General features: G+C 69.5%; 3 protein-coding genes across 4 annotated transcripts in view; 2 read left to right on the top strand and 1 right to left on the bottom strand.

The window, feature by feature from the left end:
* SLC44A2 (solute carrier family 44 member 2 (CTL2 blood group)) overlaps positions 1–5,296 on the bottom strand; it is a 34,931-nt gene extending 29,635 nt beyond the window's left edge. The window contains exon 1 of one of the 2 annotated variants that reach the window (XM_075916118.1): positions 5,158–5,296. In XM_075916118.1, coding sequence (XP_075772233.1) covers positions 5,158–5,197 — 40 coding nt within the window. In that variant the 5' untranslated portion in view covers positions 5,198–5,296. The remainder of the gene's footprint in view (positions 1–5,157) is intronic. The other variant, XM_075916120.1, reaches the window with a different exon arrangement.
* A 4,300-nt stretch (positions 5,297–9,596) lies between these two features.
* AP1M2 (adaptor related protein complex 1 subunit mu 2) lies at positions 9,597–15,219 on the top strand. The gene is given in 16 exon segments (XM_075916155.1): positions 9,597–9,753; positions 10,877–11,033; positions 11,262–11,329; positions 11,611–11,741; positions 11,928–12,075; positions 12,208–12,292; positions 12,295–12,333; positions 12,592–12,675; positions 12,678–12,733; positions 12,931–13,002; positions 13,317–13,474; positions 13,864–13,904; positions 13,907–13,951; positions 13,954–13,980; positions 14,712–14,795; positions 15,016–15,219. Coding segments are annotated over 16 exon segments (1,260 nt in total). The 5' UTR covers positions 9,597–9,711; the 3' UTR covers positions 15,039–15,219.
* A 3,324-nt stretch (positions 15,220–18,543) lies between these two features.
* On the top strand, positions 18,544–21,456 carry CDKN2D (cyclin dependent kinase inhibitor 2D). The gene is given in 3 exon segments (XM_075916123.1): positions 18,544–18,744; positions 18,747–18,781; positions 19,992–21,456. Coding segments are annotated over 3 exon segments (501 nt in total). The 5' UTR covers positions 18,544–18,638; the 3' UTR covers positions 20,352–21,456.
* Positions 21,457–22,099: the final 643 nt, after the last annotated feature.

Raw genomic sequence — 22,099 nt, 5'->3', positions numbered from 1 at the left:
TTCAACTGGTTTGCTGCCTTCCTTCCTCGCAGCCCCTCCCCCCCAGCTCTGCCCATCCCCCGCCATCCCGACCCGCAGCCCCTCCCCCCCAGCTCTGCCCATCCCCCGCCATCCCGACCCGCAGCCCCTCCCCCCCAGCTCTGCCCATCCCCCGCCATCCCGACCCGCAGCCCCTCCCCCCCAGCTCTGCCCATCCCCCGCCATCCCGACCCGCAGCCCTTCCCCCCCAGCTCTGCCCATCCCCCGCCATCCCGACCCGCAGCCCCTCCCCCCCAGCTCTGCCCATCCCCCGCCATTCCGACTTGCAGCCCCTGCCAGCCCAGCCCTCCCCCTAGCTCTGCCAGTGCCCCTCACTCCTGACCCACAGCCCCTGCCCCCCTAGCTCTGTCAATGCCTCCCCAATAGTCTGGCCCTGCCTCCCAGCTGAACTCGGCCAGCCCCCTTCATCCGGACCCTGCAGCCCCCTTCGCCCCCCTGCAACCCGCCGGCAGAGCAGCTCCAGCCTCCCAGCTCCCCCCTCGGCAGGGCCCAGAGCTCCTCCCGCCCCAGGTGGCCAGACTGGGGCCTGCTGCTGCCCTCCCCGTTTCAGGGCCCCCCTCCCCTGCCCCTGCCAGTGACCCGCTTGGCCCAGATGCCCCAGCCAGGACAGCCCCCCAGACACAGGGAAGGCGGGTTCCCCTGTTCCAGCTCCGCCGGCTCCGCGTTAATACTTGGGCCCTTCCTGCAATCAGCAGCCCGGGCCGTGCTACGCCGGGCACAGAGGCCTGGAGGCCCCGGCCCAGGGCCACGCAGCACCAGGGGGTCCAGTGCATGGGGTGGGGTTGGGTTTGAGGGTCCCAGCACCCCTCTGTACACTGCCCCAGCCGCGGGGGCTGCTCCGGGCGCACCCAGACGATGCCAGGCGGGTACCTGCCTCCGCCAACAAAATATCCGGCCCTGGCAGCAGAAACGGTGCCGCGGGGGCACGAACCCTCTGGGAAGGAAGCACGTGGCCCTTGTGGCGGGTAACAGGAAGTCGCGCCTGCCGGCGCCCAGCCAGCCAAGCCAGCCCGGCCTGCGAGAAGTGGCTGAGCCAGCAACGCCCTTCTGACGCGGCGGGTTCTGGGGCGGCCCGGCCCAAATCTGGACACGGGCCGGGCCTCAGAACCCAGCCCTCTGGGGGTGCCCGTGCGGCACGGTCTGCGGCTCTCCCTGGGTGCCCCGGCTGGGCACACCCGGCCCCTCTCTGTCCTTTCCCAGAATCCCAGAACACCGGGGCTGGCAAGGACCTCCCGTCCCCTACCCCCATTGCAGGACCCAGCACCCGCTGCATGGGTTCCCAAACTGGGGGGCATGAAGAAATTCCGGGGGGGGGTAAGGCGACCCAGCCCCCCTCGCCCCGGTCAATCCAACCCTCCCCCCCAAGTTTTGCTGCTATTTGGGGGGGGGTGTCTCAAGAATTGAAAAGGGGGCGTGATGCCGAAAAGTCTGGGAACCGCTGCGCTAGACCGTCCCTGACAGGGTCTGTCCAACCTGCTCTGGAATAGCTCCAGCGATGGAGACTCCACAGCCCCCCAGGAAGCGTATCCCAGCGTTTGACCCCGACGGGCAGGAAGCTTTTCCTAAGGTCCAACCTGAACCTCCCTGGCTGCAGTTTAGGCCCCTTGTTCTCCTTGGCCTCTGAGGCCAGGACAAGACGCAATCCCCCCCCCCCCCCCCTTGTGACACCCTTTTAGATACTCGAAAACCGCTGTCACGTCCCCCTCGGTCTCTTTCCAAGCTCAACAAGCCCCGTTCTTCCAGCCGCCCCCACAGCCACGTTCTCTAGACCGGCCGTCAGTCTCGTTGCTCTTCTCCGGACCGTCTCCAGTGTCTGCGTCTTTCCTGCAATGCGGTGCCCAGAGCTGGACACAAGACTCAAGCGAGGCCTAGCGGGCGCCGAGCAGAGCGGGAGGACGACTCGTGCCTGGCTCACAACACGCCTGCTCACGCAGCCAGACGCCGGTTTGCTCCTCTTGCAGCAGCGTCCCACTGTTGATCCATATTTAGCGTGTGGCCCCCTCTGACCCCGGCTCCCTTTCTGCAGGACTCCTCCTAGCCAGTCGCTTCCCATTGTGTGTGTGAAAGGGATTGGTCCTTCCTTGGCATTTGTCCTTATTGAACTGCATCCTGTTGACCGCAGCCCACTTCTCCAGTCTGAATTCGGACCCTGTCCCCCAAAGCCCTTGCAAAGCCCTTCCCCTTTAGCCACAGCAGGGCTGGGAGGGAAAAGCCTGATCTATGGGAACTTTGAGAGCTCTCTCCCGGGGCGAAGAACCCAGCGTGAGCCTGGAGAGCAAGTATCTCTGCGACCCACCCTCCCGGAATGCCCGGAAGGCAGCCACCTCCCTGCCTCAGTCTCCGGCCTCCTTCCATACCTCCTCCCAACGGGACACGCTCCGAAACGTTCCCAGCAGGGCGGGCTGGGAACCGGTGCAGGCAGCGGTGGGATCTCTGACCCCTCATCTGCAGTCGACCCTGCCCCTCCGGGCAGCAAGCGGAGCAAAATCCCGCCAAGCAGCTTGTCACCAGCCCGGGTACAGAAGGTGTCTGGGGGCTGCGTCCCGTCCCAAGAGCCCCTGCCTTAGAATGGCCCCCCCAGGCCGTTCCTGTGGCAAACACCCCCCCCCCCGGGGTATCGATTCTGCACCTTCCACTAGCTCTGAGCTCACTCCAGACCCTGAATCCAGCCATGACACCCCCTTTCCCCTCCCCCGGCGCAGGAAACAGGACGTCACCCCGCATTGGAGAGCCCCTAGAGAGAGACGGGCCCCCTGCGAGTGCCTGCCCACCCTGCCCCAGGCTGCCCTGCCCTCTGGGCCCGGCAGCCCCTTCCTCTGCAGCAGGGTGTTTCTGGGCCCTACGCAGGCTGGGCCGGGCTCTGGGCCCTACGCAGGCTGGGCCGGGCCGGGGCAGGAGGGTTCGGTCGAGGATCCCACTAGGGAGAGATGGAGAGCGAGCAAACCCCACGTGTCATGTTGGCCACGTTGCTCAGTGCCCCACTGGAAGGGGCCCAGACACCACGGTGACGGGTGCAGTGGGAGCGCCCACCGAGCGCGCAGGAATCTACCGGGAGGAGGGGCAGTGGCTGGAGTGGTTTGCGGTGCCACCCGCTGCCAGGATCCGGCTCCCCCGGGCCAGGCACGTTGGATCTCACCTCTCAGGCCACGAGCCCCTTTGCTCCAGCGCCCGCCGCCTGCCCTGGGGCCCACCCGGCGCCCAGCAAGGGGACGTCTCTGCAGCAGCGTGGCCAGGCGACTCCCAGCACGGGCAGCCAGACCTGGGCCAGCTCCGTTCAAGCTGCCACGCTAAGAACAGCGGCCTGGCGGCGGCAGACAGACGAACAGCAGCTCAGGCCAGACCCCTAGTACCGGCCTGTCCACGGTGCCCGGGTGCAGCCAGGGGGCTAGCCCAGCCCGGCCAGGCCACGCAGCCTGCAGCAGAGCGGAGCCCAGCACCGGGGCCAGGTCTCTGGGCAGCGCTGGCTCCGGGGAGGACAGAGCCAGCCCGGTGCTGTGCACGGCAGCCCCGAGCCGCCGACGCAGGAGAGCAGAACAAACGCCCCAGACGCCAGCCCCAACCAGGCCCCGGCTGAACCAGCAGCATCGCCCCAGTGGCTCTAGGGCCCCGTGGCTGTGAGCTCCGGCCTGTGGCCAGGCTGCGGCTCCCGGGTCCGAACCAGGACAGCAGCTTGTCACACACCAAGAAGGCAAGAGCCCCACCCCATCCCGCAGGCCGCATTTCCCGCACCCCATCCCGCATTTCCTCCCTTCAAACTCACCCAGCGAATCAGGGGAGCCCACATTCTGGTCCCACCATCGGGGGTCACTGCGGAGCCGCTTGTGCCCAGGGTCTGGGCACTGGGGGGCGGATGCTTGGAGAGTGAGCTCTCTGGGCAGGGACTGTTCCCCAGGAGGCGCCTGGCCCCACATGCCCTGAGCCCGGCCCGCCTCCCTGTGGATTAGCAGAGCGCCCACAGCCCCGTTTTCCTCTGGCGGTGGTGCACATTCACACACACCTCAGTGCACATCAAATAATTCCGCACAAGGGCGGGAAACATCCTCCCTAGGCCGGGGCGGGTAGCAGGACCCAGCTCTCCACCCACGAGCGACGTGCAGGCGGCCGAAGCAGCATCCTTAACACGCCGGGTGGACGCAGGGCTGGGGAGGACAGGAGCGACCCTGCAGCCTCCCGCCCCCGTGGCTGTCAGCCGGGCTTGTGCAGGGCAGCGGGGTCGGCACACGCCTGGGGGCTGCCCTGGCTCATCCCCCTCCCCCTGGCCTGTCACCCCAGGGGGTACCCAGGGCCCAGTGGGGCGGGGCGGGGGGCGGGGGGGGGGGGCTGAGGGCCCTGCTGAGGCTGCCCAGAAGGGAGGTGGCAAAAGAGGCTGCAGCCACGCCTGGGACTGGCTGGATAAACACCCGGGGGAGCAGGCGCCCTGGCGGGGGACTGTGGGCAGCTGGGGAGGGGGGGCCAAGGGGCTGTGTCACATCCCAGTGCCCAGCTACACCCCCAGCCTGAGGCCGCTGCCCGGGGGGGGGGGGGGGGGGAGCAGCTGAGCGCCCGACGGGCCCAATCCCGGCCGGGGTCTGGGCGGCGCCTTTTCCAGCCCCCCCCCCCTTGCTCCTGGGGGGCAGTGGAGCAGATACCGGCCCCCCCCCAGCCTGACTGAGAGCAGGGCCTGGGCGTGGCCCCCCCCCAGCAGCTCCGGGACCCAAACCCCAGCGAGGGGGGGTTACAGGGGGCTGCCTCGGGGCTCTAAGGCGGGGGGGGGGCGGGGGCCGCGCCCGAGTGAGGAGCCCCTGCCCGAGAAGCAGGAAGCGCCCCCCCTTCCCGGCTAGCGGGCTCCCCACCGGCCCCCACCCCCGCTGTATGGGAACCAGCCTGGGCCCGCAGCCCCCCCCCCCCGGTACCGGGCTGCAGCCCCCCCCCGGTACCGGGCTGCAGCCCCCCCCCGGTACCGGGCTGCAGCCCCCCCCCCGGTACCGGGCTGCAGCCCCCCCCCCCCGGTACCGGGCTGCAGCCCCCCCCCCCCGGTGCCGGGCAGCCCCAGCGCAGCGCCCGCGGGCGCTTTCCCGCAGATGCCCGGCGACGCGAGGGCCCCGATCCCGGGCGAAGCGCCCGATCCCCGCCACTCACCGTAAGCCCCGTTCGCCTCCTTCCGGCCCAGCTCCCCCATGGCTGCCCCGGCCCGCGGCGGCTGGACTGGGACCCCGCGCTCCTACGCGCAGCGCGCCCGGCACTGCCGCCGGGGAGGAGCGCCGCAGGGCGGGGCTTGAGGACACACCCCCCTCGCCTGCGTGGGTCCGCCGGGCAGGGCCATATAGCCCCATAGCGGCCCAGCCGGTCCTGTCCGGCCCCCTCGACTGGACCCATGAGACCCGAGGCTGCCTCGCCTCCCCTGCTCCTTAGAGCAGCCTCAGTCCAGCAGCACAGGCCGGGCACCCCCGAATGTCTCCAAAACAAGTGGCGGTGCGGTTCATGTAGTCGCCATGCGCCCGTTTCGGTGCCAAGGGCGGCTCGGTGCCTTGTGCACCACGCGCCGCACGTGGAAACGCAGAGCCCCGCGGGCGCAGCGCGGCCTTTCCGTCGAGTATTCAGTGAATGTTCGCCAATCAAAATAATAATCATAAACCCCCCGAGGAATGCGCTGCACACGCCGACGGCCAGGAGGGACCCTCCCGCCTTAGATCACAACCTCGCCCCACAAAGTCCCAGATTCCCCCTCCCCCCAGATCAGCCCCTGGGTTGATACCCCCCCGCCGGCCAGGCCAGGCCTACAGCCCAGCACCCTCCTTTCTGCCTTTCCAGTCCCCTCCCCCACTTCCTCAGCCCCTTACCGGCCTGGGGGCACCGGACAAGAGCCCATAGATCCCGGAAAGTAAATTAAGACGCTGAGTAGGGGACCAGGCGGCCCGGCCTCGGTATCCACAGCTCTTCCCGAGTGGATCGGCCTTACCGGTCCGTACCCAGGCCCTGCCAGGCCGTACAGACTATTCTGGGTCCGTGTAGCCGGGTGTCCCTATGGGACTGGGTCAGCCCTGCAGCCCCTCCCAAGCCACTCCGGACAGTTTGCTTATCTTAAATGAAAACTCATAGTTAATTTCGCCCTGGGGGGGGGGGGCAGGCACGCTGGTCCCAGGCCCTGAGTCTGGTAGAGTCCCCCTCGCCCCCAGCACCCCTGGCCCTTACTGTAGCTCCCAGCCGGCTGCTCCATGCGGCCCAGCCCCACCGCTGCCATTGACGTCACTGCCTGAAGGAGCTGCCACACTTCCTGAGCGCTGCTCAGCCGCTGACCTGGGCTGTACCAGGAGAACTCACCGCCGCAGCCCCCTGCCGCAGCCCAGCTGCCTGGGGCTGCCCCCGGGAGCCAGGAATGTTCCTGAGCACTTGGCAGCGAGTCCTGGCAGCTCTTCCCCGCACAGCCTGGGACTGGCCTTGCCTGCTGCCTGCCTGGCTACCCTGGGCACGGGGCCCGTGCGCCTCCCCCCCGCGAATGTGCTTGTACCTGCCAAAGAGACTCAGCGCCTCACAGAGACGGGCTGGGTGCGGAGGGCCCAGCCCTGGCAAAAGGCTCAGGGCTTGGCAATCGCGGCTGCTCACGCTGCCCAGCACAGAGCAACTGCCTGGCTGGCTCCTTCCCGAGTGTCCCTCAGTATCAGATACGGGTCACAGCAGCGCAGACCCCGGCCAAGATCAGGACCCGTCGAGCCGGGCGCCCCAGACCCCGGCCGAGATCAGGGCCCGTCGGGCCGGGCGCCCCAGACCCCGGCCGAGATCAGGGCCCGTCGAGCCGGGCGCCCCAGACCCCGGCCGAGATCAGGTCCCGTCGGGCCGGGCGCCCCAGACCCCCCCGAGATCAGGGCCCGTTGGGCCGGGCGCCCCAGACCCCCCCGAGATCAGGGCCCGTCGGGCCGGGCGCCCCAGACCCCGGCCGAGATCAGGGCCCGTCGGGCCGGGCGCCCCAGACCCCGGCCGAGATCAGGGCCCGTCGGGCCGGGCGCCCCAGACCCCGGCCGAGATCAGGGCCCGTCGGGCCGGGCGCCCCCAGACCCGGGCCGAGATCAGGTCCCGTCGGGCCGGGCGCCCCAGACCCCGGCCGAGATCAGGGCCCGTCGGGCCGGGCGCCCCAGACCCCGGCCGAGATCAGGTCCCGTCGGGCCGGGCGCCCCAGACCCCGGCCGAGATCAGGTCCCGTCGGGCCGGGCGCCCCAGACCCCGGCCGAGATCAGGTCCCGTCGGGCCGGGCGCCCCCAGACCCCGGCCGAGATCAGGTCCCGTCGGGCCGGGCGCCCCCAGACCCCGGCCGAGATCAGGTCCCGTCGGGCCGGGCGCCCCCAGACCCCGGCCGAGATCAGGGCCCGTCGGGACGGGCGCCCCCAGACCCCGGCCGAGATCAGGGCCCGTCGGGCCGGGCGCCCCCAGACCCCGGCCGAGATCAGGGCCCGTCGAGCCGGGCGCCCCAGACCCCGGCCGAGATCAGGGCCCGTCGGGCCGGGCGCCCCAGACCCCGGCCGAGATCAGGGCCCGTCGGGCCGGGCGCCCCCAGACCCCGGCCGAGATCAGGGCCCGTCGGGCCGGGCGCCCCAGACCCCGGCCGAGATCAGGTCCCGTCGGGCCGGGCGCCCCAGACCCCGGCCGAGATCAGGGCCCGTCGAGCCGGGCGCCCCAGACCCCGGCCGAGATCAGGACCCGTCGGGCCGGGCGCCCCAGACCCCGGCCGAGATCAGGGCCCGTCGGGCCGGGCGCCCCAGACCCCGGCCGAGATCAGGGCCCGTTGGGCCGGGCGCCCCAGACCCCCCCGAGATCAGGGCCCGTTGGGCCGGGCGCCCCCAGACCCGGGCGCCCCCAGACCCCGGCCGAGATCAGGACCCGTCAGGCCGGGCGCCCCAGACCCCGGCCGAGATCAGGGCCCGTCGAGCCGGGCGCCCCAGACCCCGGCCGAGATCAGGGCCCGTCGGGCCGGGCGCCCCCAGACTCCGGCCGAGATCAGGACCCGTCGAGCCGGGCGCCCCAGACCCCGGCCGAGATCAGGGCCCGTCGGGCCGGGCGCCCCCAGACTCCGGCCGAGATCAGGGCCCGTCGAGCCGGGCGCCCCCAGACTCCGGCCGAGATCAGGGCCCGTCGAGCCGGGCGCGGCGCAGACAATCAGTCCCTACTTCCAAACTAAATAGTCCAGACAGATGCGCAAACAGCAGGATCATTCTCCCTGTTTGACAGTGGGGGGAGGGGAGATGCAGGGACAGGCCCAAGGTCCCACAGGAGAGTCTGGGGCAGAGCTAGGGGCTGACCCTAGATCTCCTGGGTCCAACCCCAGCACCTTGGCTCCCAGCCCATCCTTCCTCCTGCCTCTTTTCCGCTCTGTGCTGCCAGGCCCCGGGCTGGTCCTTGCACCCCAACCCCCCGCAGCACTGGACTCCCCCAAAGCAGCCAGGGCCCCGGGGAGGGGCAGGCCAAGCAAAGCTCAGCCATGGGACCAAGTTCCCTGAAAGGGGGCACCAGCGCCCCCTACTGCCTTTCTGGGGAAACTCGCCCCTGCTGTTCCTTTCCCAGCCCTCAGGAGGGGCCTTGGAAAGGGTGAGCGAGGCCCCTGCTGGCAGCTTGGGGGGCACCCACTAGCCCCCAAGACAGCTCAGCCACAAGGGAACCTGGGCCAATACTGGGGTTACCCCATTGGGTGGGGGCCCAGGGAGGGGAGGCACAAAGCTCAGAGTTTGCCCCGGGGCGTGGTGGGGCCGCCAGACACGCGCAGGAGTGGGGGGGTCGCCATGGAATCCTGCCCCCGCATCCGGCTGCCTCCCAGTGCCTAGGCAGGCAGGGCAGGTTGTCGGGGGGGGGGGTGCCTGGTGCAGCAGGGAGCACCCAGTACCTAGCAATGGCACCGCATCCCCGGTGACCCCCCACCCCGCCATGCAGCGCCCCGTCCGGGGGCAGCGAGCCAGTCTCTCTTCTGAGGTCGCTGGCCGGGTGGTTGGGGGGGGCAGGCCAAGAGCTGCGGTGGGGGAAGGCCCAGGGAGCACATGCTGCACCGCACCAGAGACAGTGTGGCCTAGCGGGGGGAGGGGGCTGGGTTCTGGTCCTGGCCCTGCTGGGTGATCCCGGGCAGCCGCATCCCTCCCGGGCCTGTTTCCCCCGCTGGCCTTGGGCTATCTGTGGCCCTGACGCCGGTCCTGCGAGACTCGGCTCCATGGCCCAGCAGCCACCTGCCTTCCCCGGCGCCCGGCTCCCACGGCCCTCGGGCTCCGCAACAAGCAGCCTTTGATGCCCGGAGCCCCGAGGCAGCGCATAGCCCAGAGCAGAGGAGGCTGGACTCCGGCCCTGCCCAGCACAGCCCCCCATTGTCCTGGCCGGCGAGGGCGCCCGGCGTGGGGCTGGCTGGGGGATTCCTGGCAGGCCAGGCCCAGGCAGAGGCGCCTTCCACAGCCCCCCGGACCGCGTCCCCCTGCTCCCCCAGACCGGGGCTCGGCTCCCCCACGCTGGCAGGAGAGTGGCCAGGACCCCCCGCAGATGCCGCCCCAGACGGGCCCCGTCTGTCCTGCCCCCCCCCTTCCCGTCGGCGGACGCGTGTCACTTCCCCTTTAAGGGCCCCGCTCACCTGCGGGCGCAGCCGCTCACCTGGCCCAGGTGGCTCTGCGGGGAGCCAGGAAGGAGGAAGCGGCAGCCCGGAGCCGGCCCGGGGCGCAGGCCGGGAGCATGTCCGCCTCCGCCGTCTTTGTGCTGGACCTCAAGGGCAAGGTGAGCCCCGGCCGGCTCCGACCAGCAACAGCCCCCCCCCCCCCAGCAGGGGGAGAACCCAGGAGTCCTGGCGCCCGGCCCCCGCCCGCTCTACCCACTAGACCCCACTCCCCTCCCAGAGCTGCGGGGAGATCCTCGGAGTCCTGGCTCCCGCCCCCCCCCCCCCCCCCCAGCAAATGGGCGGCCGGGAGCAGCCTGTTGTGAAGGGCAGAAGAGACCGGGGGGGGGGGGGGGGCTTCAGCTGCCTCTGGAAGGCCCCGTCTGAGCCCGCTTGCCTGGGCTCCGGAAGGGCAGTCAGGCCAGAGCAGCCCCCCCCCCCCCCCCCCCCCCCCCCGAGCCAGGCTGTGGGTTGTGAATGAAAGGCCCAGAGTTCTCGGCCTGCGTTGGAACAGGGTGAAACCTCGCAGTGGAGAGGGGGCCCTGTGTGGGGCAGGGCGGGTGCTGTCCTGTGGGGTGCAGGGAGGGGTTAGGAGGTTCCCCAGGGCGGGTGCTGTCCTGCGGGGTGCAGAGGGGGTTAGTAGGTTCCCCAGGGCGGGCCCTGTCCTGTGGGGTGCAGGGAGGGGGTTTCCTAGGGGGGCAGGGCGGGTGCTGTCCTGCGGGGTGCAGGGAGGGGATTTCCTAGGGGGGCAGGGCGGGTGCTGTCCTGCGGGGTGCAGGGAGGGGATTTCCTAGGGGGGCAGGGCGGGTGCTGTCCTGCGGGGTGCAGGGAGGGGGTTTCCTAGGGGGGCAGGGCGGGTGCTGTCCTGTGGGGTGCAGGGAGGGGTTAGGAGGTTCCCCAGGGCGGGCCCTGTCCTGCGGGGTGCAGGGAGAGGTTAGGGGGTTCCCCAGGGTGGCAGGGCAGGTGCTGCCCTGTGGAGTGCAGGGAGGGGGTTTTCTAGGGGGGCAGGGCCGGGCGCTGTCCTGCGGGGTGCAGGGAGGGTTAGGAGGTTCCCCAGGGCGGGCCCTGTCCTGCGGGGTGCAGGGAGGGGTTAGGGGGTTCCCCAGGGTGGCAGGGCAGGTGCTGCCCTGTGGAGTGCAGGGAGGGGGCTTCCTAGGGGGGCAGGGTGGGCGCTGTCCTGCGGGGTGCAGGGAGGGGGTCCCCCAGGGCCTGTCTCCGCACGCCCCCAGCCTCTCTGTGCCGCAGCCGCTGATCAGCCGGAATTACAAGGGCGACGTGAGCATGGCGGAGATCGACTACTTCATGCCGCTGCTGATGCAGAGGGAAGAGGAGGGGGTCCTGACGCCGCTGCTGACTCACGGCAAAGTCCACTTCCTCTGGATCAAGCACAGCAACCTGTACCGTATCCTGCTGGCCGGCCGCCCCCTTCCCCCTGGATCGGAGCCCGCCCCCTCACCTTCCCGCCAGCTGGATCAGGGCCCCTCTGCCTTCCCAAGCTCTCCTGGTGCCAGAGGCTCCGCCCAGCCCCTCTCCCCTGGGCAGGAATCCCTCCAGGGATGGGGCGGGGGCACGTGGGCGGAACGTGTGCCTGCTCCCTGGTGGTTACCCCCCTTCCTTAACCCGCCCGCAGTGGTGGCCACCACCATGAAGAACGCCAACGCCTCGCTGGTCTACTCCTTCCTCTACAAGGTGGTGGAGGTGAGTGGCGCGGGGGGGGCTTTCTGCTGGGGGCTGGGGCAGGAGGGGGATGCAGCCTCCGTGTCACGTTCCCGCCTGTCTCGGGGCCTAGCCGGGGCCCCGCTGCAGGGAGACCCAATGATCCTGCAGCTCCACATGGCCCCAGAATGGAGCTCCCAGCCTGGCCCTGCCCAGCCGACCGAGCTGGGCCAAGCGCTGTTCTCAGACGTGGGGGGAGGATCCTATGGGGCCTGGGGGGGGGCGCACGAGGGGTGTCTGAAGCGCCCCTGCCCCGCTCCCAGGTCTTCTCCGAGTACTTTAAGGAGCTGGAGGAGGAGAGCATCCGAGACAACTTCGTCATCGTCTACGAGCTGCTGGACGAGCTGATGGATTTCGGGTTCCCCCAGACGACCGACAGCAAAATCCTGCAAGAGTGAGTAGCTCCGCGGGGGCCGGGCGGGGCCGGGAAACGGCCAGTGAGAACCAGGCGCACGAGGCCGCTCCGGAGAGGGATGCGAACGCAGGGCGACGCGTTTCCGGCCGGGTCCCCAGGGCTCCCTGCAACGGGGGCCGTGTCCTGGGGCGGAGGCGGGCGCTTCTGACCGGGCCTCGCCCCCAGGTACATCACCCAGCAAGGCAACAAGCTGGAGACGGGCAAGTCCCAGGTGCCCCCCACCGTCACCAACGCCGTCTCCTGGCGCTCCGAGGGCATCAAGTACAAGAAGAACGAGGTCTTCATCGACGTCATCGAGTCCGTGAACCTGCTGGTGAGCAGAGCCGGGGGCTGCAGATGCCCCAGCTGGAGCCAATCCCCCCCCCCCCACGCCCCTGCTGAGCCTGTGCCTGGCCAGCATGGGGGAAGGGGCCCTCATTGACCCTGCCCCCCGCTGCCCCCCCAGGTGAACACCAACGGCAGCGTCCTGCTGAGCGAGATCGTGGGCACCATCAAGCTCAAGGTCTTTCTCTCCGGCATGCCCGAGCTGCGTCTGGGCTCAACGACCGCATGCTCTTCGAGCTGACGGGGCGTGAGTACCAGGGCGCCCCCTCCCGGCTGGGGCAGAGCACCCACGAGGGGCGGGTCTCGCCATGGGGTGGGGCAGGGCCCCTGTCTGCACCTCTCCCACACTATAGCAGAGCTCCCTCGAGTTATTGTAGGTCTACAATAAACAGCGTCTTGGTTTTCAGCTGCTTATAGAGCAGTAGAGCTTTAATATCTGCAAGCTCCCCCCTCCCCCGGCCTTTCTCCGCCCTCCCGCCAGCTCCCCCTCCGCTCGGTGTTCCAGGGGGCAAGAACAAGTCGGTGGAGCTGGAGGACGTGAAATTCCACCAGTGCGTGCGGCTCTCGCGCTTCGACAACGACCGCACCATCTCTTCATCCCGCCCGACGGCGACTTCGAACTCATGTCCTACCGGCTCAACACGCAGGTGGGCGGGGCCTGGCACGGCACTGGAGGGAAGGGGGTGAGGGGTTACAGCAGGGGGGCTGGGAGCCAGGACTTCTGGGTTCTGCCCCTGGCTCTCCCTAGGACTGGCTGCGGGACCCGGAGCGACCCCTCTGCTCCCTCCGAGGCAGCAGCTGGGGCAGGGGGGCGCCTGACTCAGTTCTCTCTCCCTGCGGGCAGGTGAAGCCCCTCATCTGGATCGAGTCTGTCATCGAGAAGTTCTCCCACAGCCGTGTGGAGATCATGGTCAAGGTGAGCCTCCGGGCTGGGTGGGCAGCCCCCATGCTAGGTCCCCCAGCGCTAATGCTGACGTTGGTTCGTGCCTTGGTTTCCCCGTCTGGAATGTCGGGCTCACATGCCCTCCTCCCTCCTGGGGTCTAGGAGGGTGACCGTGCGTGGCTGGGACAGGTGCGGAGACAAGACCTCCCCCCACCCCTGCTCCAGGGCCCTGGCTGATAACGAGCCCCACCAATTAACTCGGCTGCCTTCCTGGTGAAGTGGGGGAGGGGTGGCTCAGTTCACGGGGCAGCCCCTGATGCCGCGTGTTGTCCCCCCCGCTCTGGAAGGCAAAGGGCCAGTTCAAGAAGCAGTCGGTGGCCAACGGGGTGGAGATCGCGGTGCCCGTCCCCAGCGACGCCGACTCCCCCAAGTTCAAGACCAGCGTGGGCAGCGCCAAGTACATGCCGGAGAAGAACGTGGTCGTCTGGAGCATCAAGTCGTTTCCCGGTGAGCGTCCCTCCCACCTGCGCCATCAAGGGCTTCCAGAGGGGGGCAGGTTCTGTGATTCTGGGTTCTCTTCCTGGCTCAGGGAAGGGAGTGGGATCTAGTGGGTAGCGCAGGAGCTGGGTGCCAGGACTCCGGGTTCTTTTCCTGGCTGTGGGAGGGGAAGTGGTGGCTAGTGGTTAGAGCAGGGAGAACTGGGTGCCAGGACTCCTGGGGTTCTCACCCCCCCCCCCCCCCGCCCCGGCTCTGCCCTTGTTTTGCTAAGTAACCTTGAGTGAGTCTTTTCCCTGCTGCCTGCCCCAGCTGAATCAGTCCCCCGGGTGGGTGCCTGTTCACCTGGTGGTAATCAGCAGCCTCAGTTTCCCCATGTGGGCCATGCCCATCTCTGCAGGGGGGGAAGGAGTTCCTGATGCGGGCTCACTTTGGGCTGCCAGCGTGGAGAAGGAGGAGGTGGAGGGGCGGCCGCCCATAGCTGTCCGCTTGAGATCCCCTACTTCACTGTCTCGGAATTCAGGTAAGGAGAGTGGGGGTGGGGAGGTGAGAACTAGGTGGGGGGGGGCAGGGACTGGGGGGGGCTGACTGGGGGAGCGGGGCCAGGAGGGAAGGGGCTAGAGAAACCTTGGGAGCAGGGCTAGCCCCTTTCCTATGCCAATGACGTGGGGGGGCAGCCAGTTCCTCACTTGGGTGTGGGGAGAGGAGATTCCCCCGCCCCCACCCCCGCTCCAGTCCAAGCTGCAGTGTCCCTCTCCCTCCGCCCTGGCCCCTCCGTGGGGCTGAGCTGCTGGGGGATGGGATCCAGTGGCCCTGAACTGTCCCCTGCCCTAAGCCGCTCTGGCTCGCTCCGGCTGGGGATGCAGCAGCTGCTCTGTGGGCGACTGGGCCCGGACGGGGGAGCCCCCCGGAACCGCAGCTCCCTCTGTAGCCAGGGCTGGTCTGAGAGCCTGATGCAGAGTCTGGGGGGGGAGGGGTAAGGGAAACACAGCAACTCTGGGGGTGGGTTTGAGACGCAGGGAGGCCAGGGCTGGGCTCTGTCCCAGCTCCTTGGGGCAAGCCCATGCCTCAGTTTCCCCTCATAGCCGGGAGGGTAGGATGTCTGCAACGTGCCCCTGAGCTCTCTGGGTGGCTGAGGCTGGAGGGGGGGCGGGTCACAGCTCTGAGCTGCAGGGAGGTTGGAGGAATGGCATGCTAGGGGTGGAAGATCCCCCCCCCCCCCATCGCCACCTGCCTTGTCTTCCTCCCCTGCCAGGTGCGCTACATGAAGATTATCGAGAAGAGTGGGTACCAGGCACTGCCCTGGGTGAGGTACATCACCCAGAGTGGGGGTGAGTCACTCAGGGACCGCCTGGGGTGAGGGGGGGGTTGGCTGGGGTAGCTCCCCTGGGCTCTCCCCTCTCAGCGGGGCCCTGGCCATGGGGCCACCGAAGGGGGCGGATTCCGGCTCAGCTGGAAGGGTCACGGGTCCGGGTTGCACAAGGTGCTGGTGTGAGCCACTCGGCCCGGGCGATCCCGTTTCCTACGCACGTCTCCCTTCCCTCCTTCCAGATTACCAGCTCCGGACCCAGTAGGCGCCAGCTGCGGCGTGAGGGGTCCCGCTGCCCCCCCGAAGGAGGCTGGAGGCCCTGGCCCGACGTGAGCGGCCTGTGCCCCTCAGAATTGTGTGTGTGTTTTCCTCCGGCCCCCGGGACCTCTGGCCCGCTGCCCCCGGCGGGGCCTTGTCGGTCGCTTATAAAGAGAAAACAAACCTCGTGTGGCTCGTAGGATGGTTTAGTGGCAGCTGCCACGGGGGGGGGCAGGGCTGATGGGAGCAAGGAGGGGCTCTGCTGGTACCTGGGCTGGGGCCAGGCCCTTCCTCTCAAGCTGGTGTGGGCGAGAGAGGGCCCTGTCTGCTGCCTCGGCCCGTCCTGCCTCTCGTGGACCCTGCCAGGGGGCTCCCTCGGACTCACCCTGCTGTGCCCAGCTGGGGCAGGGCCAGGGAGCTCTGTCCAGCTCCGTTCCCCTGCCTGGGCCCAGCCGTTGCTCGCAGGGAAGAGTAACTGGGGGCCGGGTCCAAGCCCCCCCGGGCCTCCTCCCGGGCCTGCTGCCCCATCTCCTGGCTCAGCGGGTGCAGAGGAGAGGGAGCCCTGGTTAGCAATGGCCCTGTGCTCAGGGCCAGCCCCTTGTGGGGGCGGGGGTGGGGGCAGCAGTGGTGCTGGCTGGTGCCCGCATGGCCTAGGCCCAAGGTCTGCGTATTGCCCTGAGCTAGTCATGCAGCGAGCTGGCTAGAGCACAGGGGGCTGGGCCCCCACCCTCCCTTGGGGTAGGTCCACTTCCCCTGCCCTGTTCGACCATCCTGGGGGCAGAGCAGGCAGCCTGCCCCATGCTGTCCCTCTGCTCCTGGTCAGTGGGTCCGCCCTCCCCTGTAGCTACAGGGGGGTTATGCAGGAAGGGATGGTCATGGGGCGTGTGCCTGGGGTTCACTGGGACACAGGTGGAAGGGCAGGGGGCTGGGCCATGGGATGAGGGACAGAAAAGGGGGGGTCACTGGGCCAGGTGGGCTTGGCCATAGGAGAAGGGACAGGAAGAGGGGGAGTCCTGCTGGGGGGTCATTGGGACAGAGGTGGGGGGGACAGTCAGGGCTCTTGTGGAGGGGGGGTTACTGGGACAGAGGTCAGGGGTGTGCCTGGCTGGGGGGGAGAGGCAGGGAGGGTTTCTGGGGGGGAATGTCACTGGGACAGAGGTCCAGATGGCCTGGCTATTGGGGGAGGGACAGAAGGGAGGGGTCTCTGGGACAGAGGTTGGGGGGGTGGTGGAAAGGAGGGCTCTGGTGGGGAGGGGCCATTGGAGCAGAGGCTGGGTGGGGGTGGCCATGGGGGTGGGCAGGAGAGAGGGGGTTCTGCTGAGGGGGGTCACTGGGTCAGGGGGCAGGGCCTGGCCATAGGGGGAGGGGCAGGAGCCGGGGGGGGGGTTCCTGCTGGGGGGGTCACTGGGCCAGAGGTCAGGGGGCAGGAGGGGGGTTCCTGCTGGGGGGGTCACTGGGCCAGAAGGTCAGGGAGCAGGAGGGGGGGGTTCACTGGACCAGAGGTCAGGGGGCAGGAGGGGGGGTTCCTGCTGGGGGGGTCACTGGGCCAGAGGGTGGGGGCAGGAGGGGGGGGTTCCTGCTGGGGGGGTCACTGGGCCAGAGGTCAGGGGGCAGGAGGGGGGGGTCCTGCTGGGGGGTCACTGGGCCAGAGGTCGGGGGCAGGAGGGGGGGTTCCTGCTGGGGGGGGTCACTGGGCCAGAGGTCAGGGGGCAGGAGGGGGGGGTCCTGCTGGGGGGTCACTGGGCCAGAGGTCGGGGGCAGGAGGGGGGGGTCCTGCTGGGGGGGGGTCACTGGGCCAGAGGTCGGGGGCAGGAGGGGGGGGTCCTGCTGGGGGGGGTCACTGGCCAGAGGTCAGGGGGCAGGAGGGGGGGGGTCCTGCTGGGGGGGGTCACTGGACCAGAGGTCGGGGGGCAGGAGGGGGGGGTCCTGCTGGGGGTCACTGGACCAGAGGGCGGGGGGCAGGAGGGGGGGGTCCTGCTGGGGGGTGTCACTGGACCAGAGTTCAGGGGGCAGGAGGGGGGGTTCCTGCTGGGGGGTCACTGGGCCAGAGGGCGGGGGCAGGAGGGGGGGGGGTCCTGCTGGGGGGAGTCACTGGACCAGAGGTCGGGGGCAGGAGGGGGGGGTCCTGCTGGGGGGAGTCACTGGACCAGAGGTCGGGGGCAGGAGGGGGGTTCCTGCTGGGGGGTCACTGGGCCAGAGGGCGGGGGGCAGGAGGGGGGGTTCCTGCTGGGGGGGTCACTGGGCCAGAGGGCGGGGGGCAGGAGGGGGGTTCCTGCTGGGGGGTCACTGGGCCAGAGGGCGGGGGGGCAGGAGGGGGGGTTCCTGCTGGGGGGTCACTGGGCCAGAGGGCGGGGGCAGGAGGGGGGGTTCCTGCTGGGGGGGTCACTGGGCCAGAGGGCGGGGGGCAGGAGGGGGGGGGTCCTGCTGGGGGGAGTCACTGGACCAGAGGGCGGGGGCAGGAGGGGGGGGTCCTGCTGGGGGGTCACTGGGCCAGAGGGCGGGGGGCAGGAGGGGGGGGTTCCTGCTGGGGGTCACTGGGCCGGGGGTCAGGGGGCAGGAGGGGGGGGTCCTGCTGGGGGGTCACTGGGCCAGAGGGCGGGGGCAGGAGGGGGGGGGGGTCCTGCTGGGGGGGGTCACTGGGCCGGGGGTCAGGGGCAGGAGGGGGGGTCCTGCTGGGGGTCACTGGGCCAGAGGGCGGGGGCAGGCCTGGCCCCGGCGGGAGGGGCGGGGGAATGTCACTGGGTAGAGGGCGGGGGCGGGGCGGGGGTCCCGGGCCGGGGGGAGGGGCGGGGGAGGGTCCCGGTCACTGCGGAGCCACCGCCTCCTTCCCGCCCGAAGCTGCGTTTGAATCAGGGAGTCCCGCCCGCCGTGCGCCTTCGTGCGGCCAATCAGGAAGCGGGAGGCTCCAAGAGCTTGCCCGGAGCCGGGCTCTGATTGGTCAGTCCGGGGAGAGGGGGTGTGGCCAAGGCTCTGGCTCGGCTACATTGTATCGAACCCGGAGCTGGGAGAGAAAACAAACACGGGGGCGGTCACGTGGGCGGAGCCGAGCGCGGGACCCGCCCCCCCCCGGCACCAGCCCCCCCCCGCCCCGCCCGCGGCTGCGCTCCTTGGCCGCAGGCGCCCCGCTGCAGGGTGAGGGGCCGGGCGGGGGAGCGCAGGGAAGGTGCAGGGGGGGGGGAAGGTGCAGGGGGGTGGGGGCGGCGGGGAGCCCGGGGAAGGTGCTTGGCGGTGCGGGCCGAGGTGCGGGGGGAGCCCCGGGGAAGGGGCGGGCCGAGGTGCGGGGGGAGCCCCGGGGAAGGGGCGGGGGGGGCGGTGCGGGGGGGAGCCCCGGGGAAGGGGCGGGCCGAGGTGCGGGGGGAGCCCCGGGGAAGGGGCGGGCCGAGGTGCGGGGGGAGCCCCGGGGAAGGGGCGGGCGCGGTGCGAAGAGGGGGTCCCGGGCGCGGGCCGAGGTGCGGGGGGAGCCCCGGGGAAGGGCGGGGGGGCGGTGCGGGAGCCCCGGGGAAGGGGCGGGGGGCGGTGCGGGGGCCCCGGGGAAGGGGCGGGGGGCGGTGCGAAGAGGGGGTCCCGGGCGCGCTGACCCCCCTGCGCCCCCAGGGCCGGCCCGGCGATGTTGCTGGGGGACGAGATCAGCGCCGGGGACCGGCTGAGCGGAGCCGCCGCCCGGGGGGACCTGGCCGAGGTCCGTCGCCTGCTGCACCAGGAGCTGGTTCATCCGACTCGCACAACCGCTTCGGCAAGACGGCGCTGCAGGTGGGGGGTCCGGGCCGGCCGCTGCCCACCTCGCGCCGGGGTGCGGGGGGACCCGCAGCTCCCACCGGGCCCTGCCTCCCCCTCCCGCCCGCGGGGGGAAGGGCAGTTGGGGGGTAACGGGGAGCCCCCCTCCTTTGTGCTGGGGAGCCCGGGGTCCCAGCCTGTGTCCCTCCCGTGCCGGGCGCCCCGTCGGCCCCGCCCTGTTTACACGGACCCGTCGCGTCTCCCGGACAAGGGCAGATGTTTGTAACAGCTGGGTGGGCGCAGACCAAACAGGGCGGCAGCTGCCCGGCCTGACACTTGGCCGGCCTCAGTGTCTGTGGGGTGGAGGGTCCCTGCCAGCCTCCGGCTAGAGCAAGCTGAGGGCTCCGGGTTGGGATCCTCAGCGCCCCATCTGGGTGGGGTTGGTCCTGGGTTCAAATCCCCCCCACCGGCGGCGTGTGACTCCCCTTCTGGGTGGGGTTTGCCCTGGGGTTCAAATCCCCCCACCGGTGGCGTGTGACTCCCCTTCTGGGTGGGGTTGGTCCTGGGTTCAAATCCCCCCACCGGCGGCGTGTGACTCCCCTTCTGGGTGGGGTTGGCCCTGGGTTCAAATCCCCCCCACCGGCGGCGTGTGACTCCCCTTCTGGGTGGGGTTGGCCCTGGGTTCAAATCCCCCCACCGGCGGCGTGTGACTCCCCTTCTGGGTGGGGTTGGTCCTGGGTTCAAATCCCCCCCACCGGCGGCGTGTGACTCCCCTTCTGGGTGGGGTTGGCCCTGGGTTCAAATCCCCCCACCGGCGGCGTGTGACTCCCCTTCTGGGTGGGGTTGGCCCTGGGTTCAAATCCCCCCACCGGCGGCGTGTGACTCCCCTTCTGGGTGGGGTTGGTCCTGGGTTCAAATCCCCCCACCGGCGGTGTGTGACTCCCCTTCTGGGTGGGGTTGGCCCTGGGTTCAAATCCCCCCACCGGCGGTGTGTGACTCCCCTTCTGGGTGGGTTGGTCCTGGGTTCAAATCCCCCCACCGGTGGCATGTGACTCCCCTTCTGGGTGGGGTTGGCCCTGGGTTCAAATCCCCCCACCGGTGGCATGTGACTCCCCTTCTGGGTGGGGTTGGTCCTGGGTTTCAAATCCCCCCACCGGCGGCGTGGTGACTCCCCTTCTGGGTGGGGTTGGTCCTGGGTTCAAATCCCCCCACCGGCGGCGTGTGACTCCCTTTCTCCTCCCGCCAGGTGATGATGTTTGGCAACACCTTTGTGGCCCAAGAGCTGCTGAAACAGGGCGCCAGCCCCAACATCCAGGACGAGGCGGGCCGGGCTCCTGCCCACGATGCCGCTCGCACCGGCTTTCTGGACACCCTGCGGGTGCTGGTGGAGTACGGGGCCGACGTCAACGTGTCTGACGGGGCAGGGGCGCTGCCCATCCACGTGGCCGTCCGGGAGGGGCACGCGGAGGTGGTGCGGTACCTGGCGCCCGAGTCCGACCTGCGGCAGCGGGACGTCGAGGGGCGCACCCCCCTGGAGCTGGCCCGTCACCTGGGCCTCTCGCACATTGGGGCCATCTTGGAGCAGCACTCTCTGCCCCCGGCGTAGCCCCTGCCCTGGGGGGGCGGCTGGCTGTTCCTGGGACATACCTCACCCTCCCCTGGTAACAGTCCCAGTGGGACTTGCCTGCCCCTCCCCAGCCCCCGTAAAGGCAGCTCCCCGCCCCCACCTACCTCAGAGTTCGTCTTTAACTTTCACTGTTGTTTCTATTTATATTTTTGTGGGTGCTTTTCTCCCCGCAGGGATGGTCCCTGGTGGGGGTCTCCTCCCCCCCATGCTCTTTGCTGTGGGTGCCTCGCCCTCCCTCCTGGGTTCTGCGCTGTGGAAGGGGGGCTGGGGAAAACAGCTGCCTGTGATTGAATTTGGATCCCTGCATGGGGGGCTCCCTGCCATGTGGGGATGCCTGTCTGTGGTGGGAGGGCACGGTGACCTTCCCAGCCCCCCCCCCCCACTTCAGTGCAAAGCACCGGGGGCGGGGGATTGTGTGGGTCCCCGTGGAGAGAGCTCAGTGCACAGGGCTCTCCGGTCTCCCCCGACCCCCCCCCCCCATGTACAGCGTTACTGCGTGATTATCTGGTTTGCACTGAACCCGAGGGGGAGGCATGCAAAGGGTTAAAGGAGCTGATGCGGAGGGGCAGAGGGCTAGAGCCCAGCAGGTGTTTGGCACCCCCTGGAGCTGCCTTTGAGCAGGGCTATGGGGCAGACCTGTGCCTAGCGCTGGCCAGCTGCTGGGATCCCCCCATGGCTCCGAGATAGTTTGTCCCCTCTGCCCCCCCTCAAGGCCTTGGTCCAGGTGGCCCTAAAGACTCTGCGGTCCCCCAGCCGGAGCGTGGGGTTCCATGGCTGGTGGTTCCCCTTCTCGGCCAGGCCCCTCGGGGCTGGGCAAGCACATCCCCCCCCCCCCCCCCAGCGCCCGCCTGTTCGAAACAGAATTGTCTTTGCGTTGCAAACGTTTGAGCTTGATTCTTCCTGCAGCAGCCTCTCCCCGGAATGAATTGGGGGTCTGTGCTGTGTACAGAGCGGGGTTTGTTTTTTTAAACAGAGATTAAACCAGAATCTATTTATTGTGCTTTGGAGGAAATGTTGGGGGATAATTTAATGTTTTTAAACCATTAAATTAATATTTGTGGATTACAAAGCTTGGCTCTTCCTGGCGGCAGGGGGCGGGGCTGGTGGGTTCCCAGCAGTGATCTTGCCACAGGGGTTGGGAATTAGGATCTCAGGGTGCGTTACAGTCAAACTTCCGCTCCCATTGGATACAGGGAGGGGAAGTGACCCCTCTGAGGTGTCACAGATTGCGACAGAGCTGGGGACAGAACCCAGGAGTCTGGCTTTCAGCAGGCTCTGCTCTAGCCACTAGTCCCCACTCCCTTCCTAAAGCTGGCAGCAGTTAACACCTCCTGTTTTGCACCCACATCTCATCCAGTTTTCAGGGGACACCGGGAGCTTCTGCAGCTGCCTAACTGATTGGCGGAGCACCCGCAGGTCGGTTTGAGTTTCTAGTGGTGGTGCACATCCACACGTGCCTTGGTGCACAAAATAAAATGTATTCTGCACATAGATGGAAAAATCCACAGGTCAATGGAAAAGATTGGTGGGAACATGGTCACATCCCACACAACTACAGCAGCCCGGTCTCCTGGCTCTGCTGCCCCCATGCTCTACACTCCTGCTCTGGCTTCCCCGGTCACTGGATGGGGTTGGGGTTCTCCTGCCTCTCATACCAGGTGCTGTGACTGTACCTGGAGTAGGACACGGGGGGGGCTGCAGCATTGCTTCCTGTGCGCCACCCTCTC

This window comes from Pelodiscus sinensis, unplaced genomic scaffold (assembly GCF_049634645.1).
Source record: "Pelodiscus sinensis isolate JC-2024 unplaced genomic scaffold, ASM4963464v1 ctg90, whole genome shotgun sequence".
Taxonomy (NCBI): Eukaryota; Metazoa; Chordata; order Testudines; family Trionychidae; genus Pelodiscus; species Pelodiscus sinensis.
This window is presented reverse-complemented; position numbering and strand designations above follow the sequence as displayed.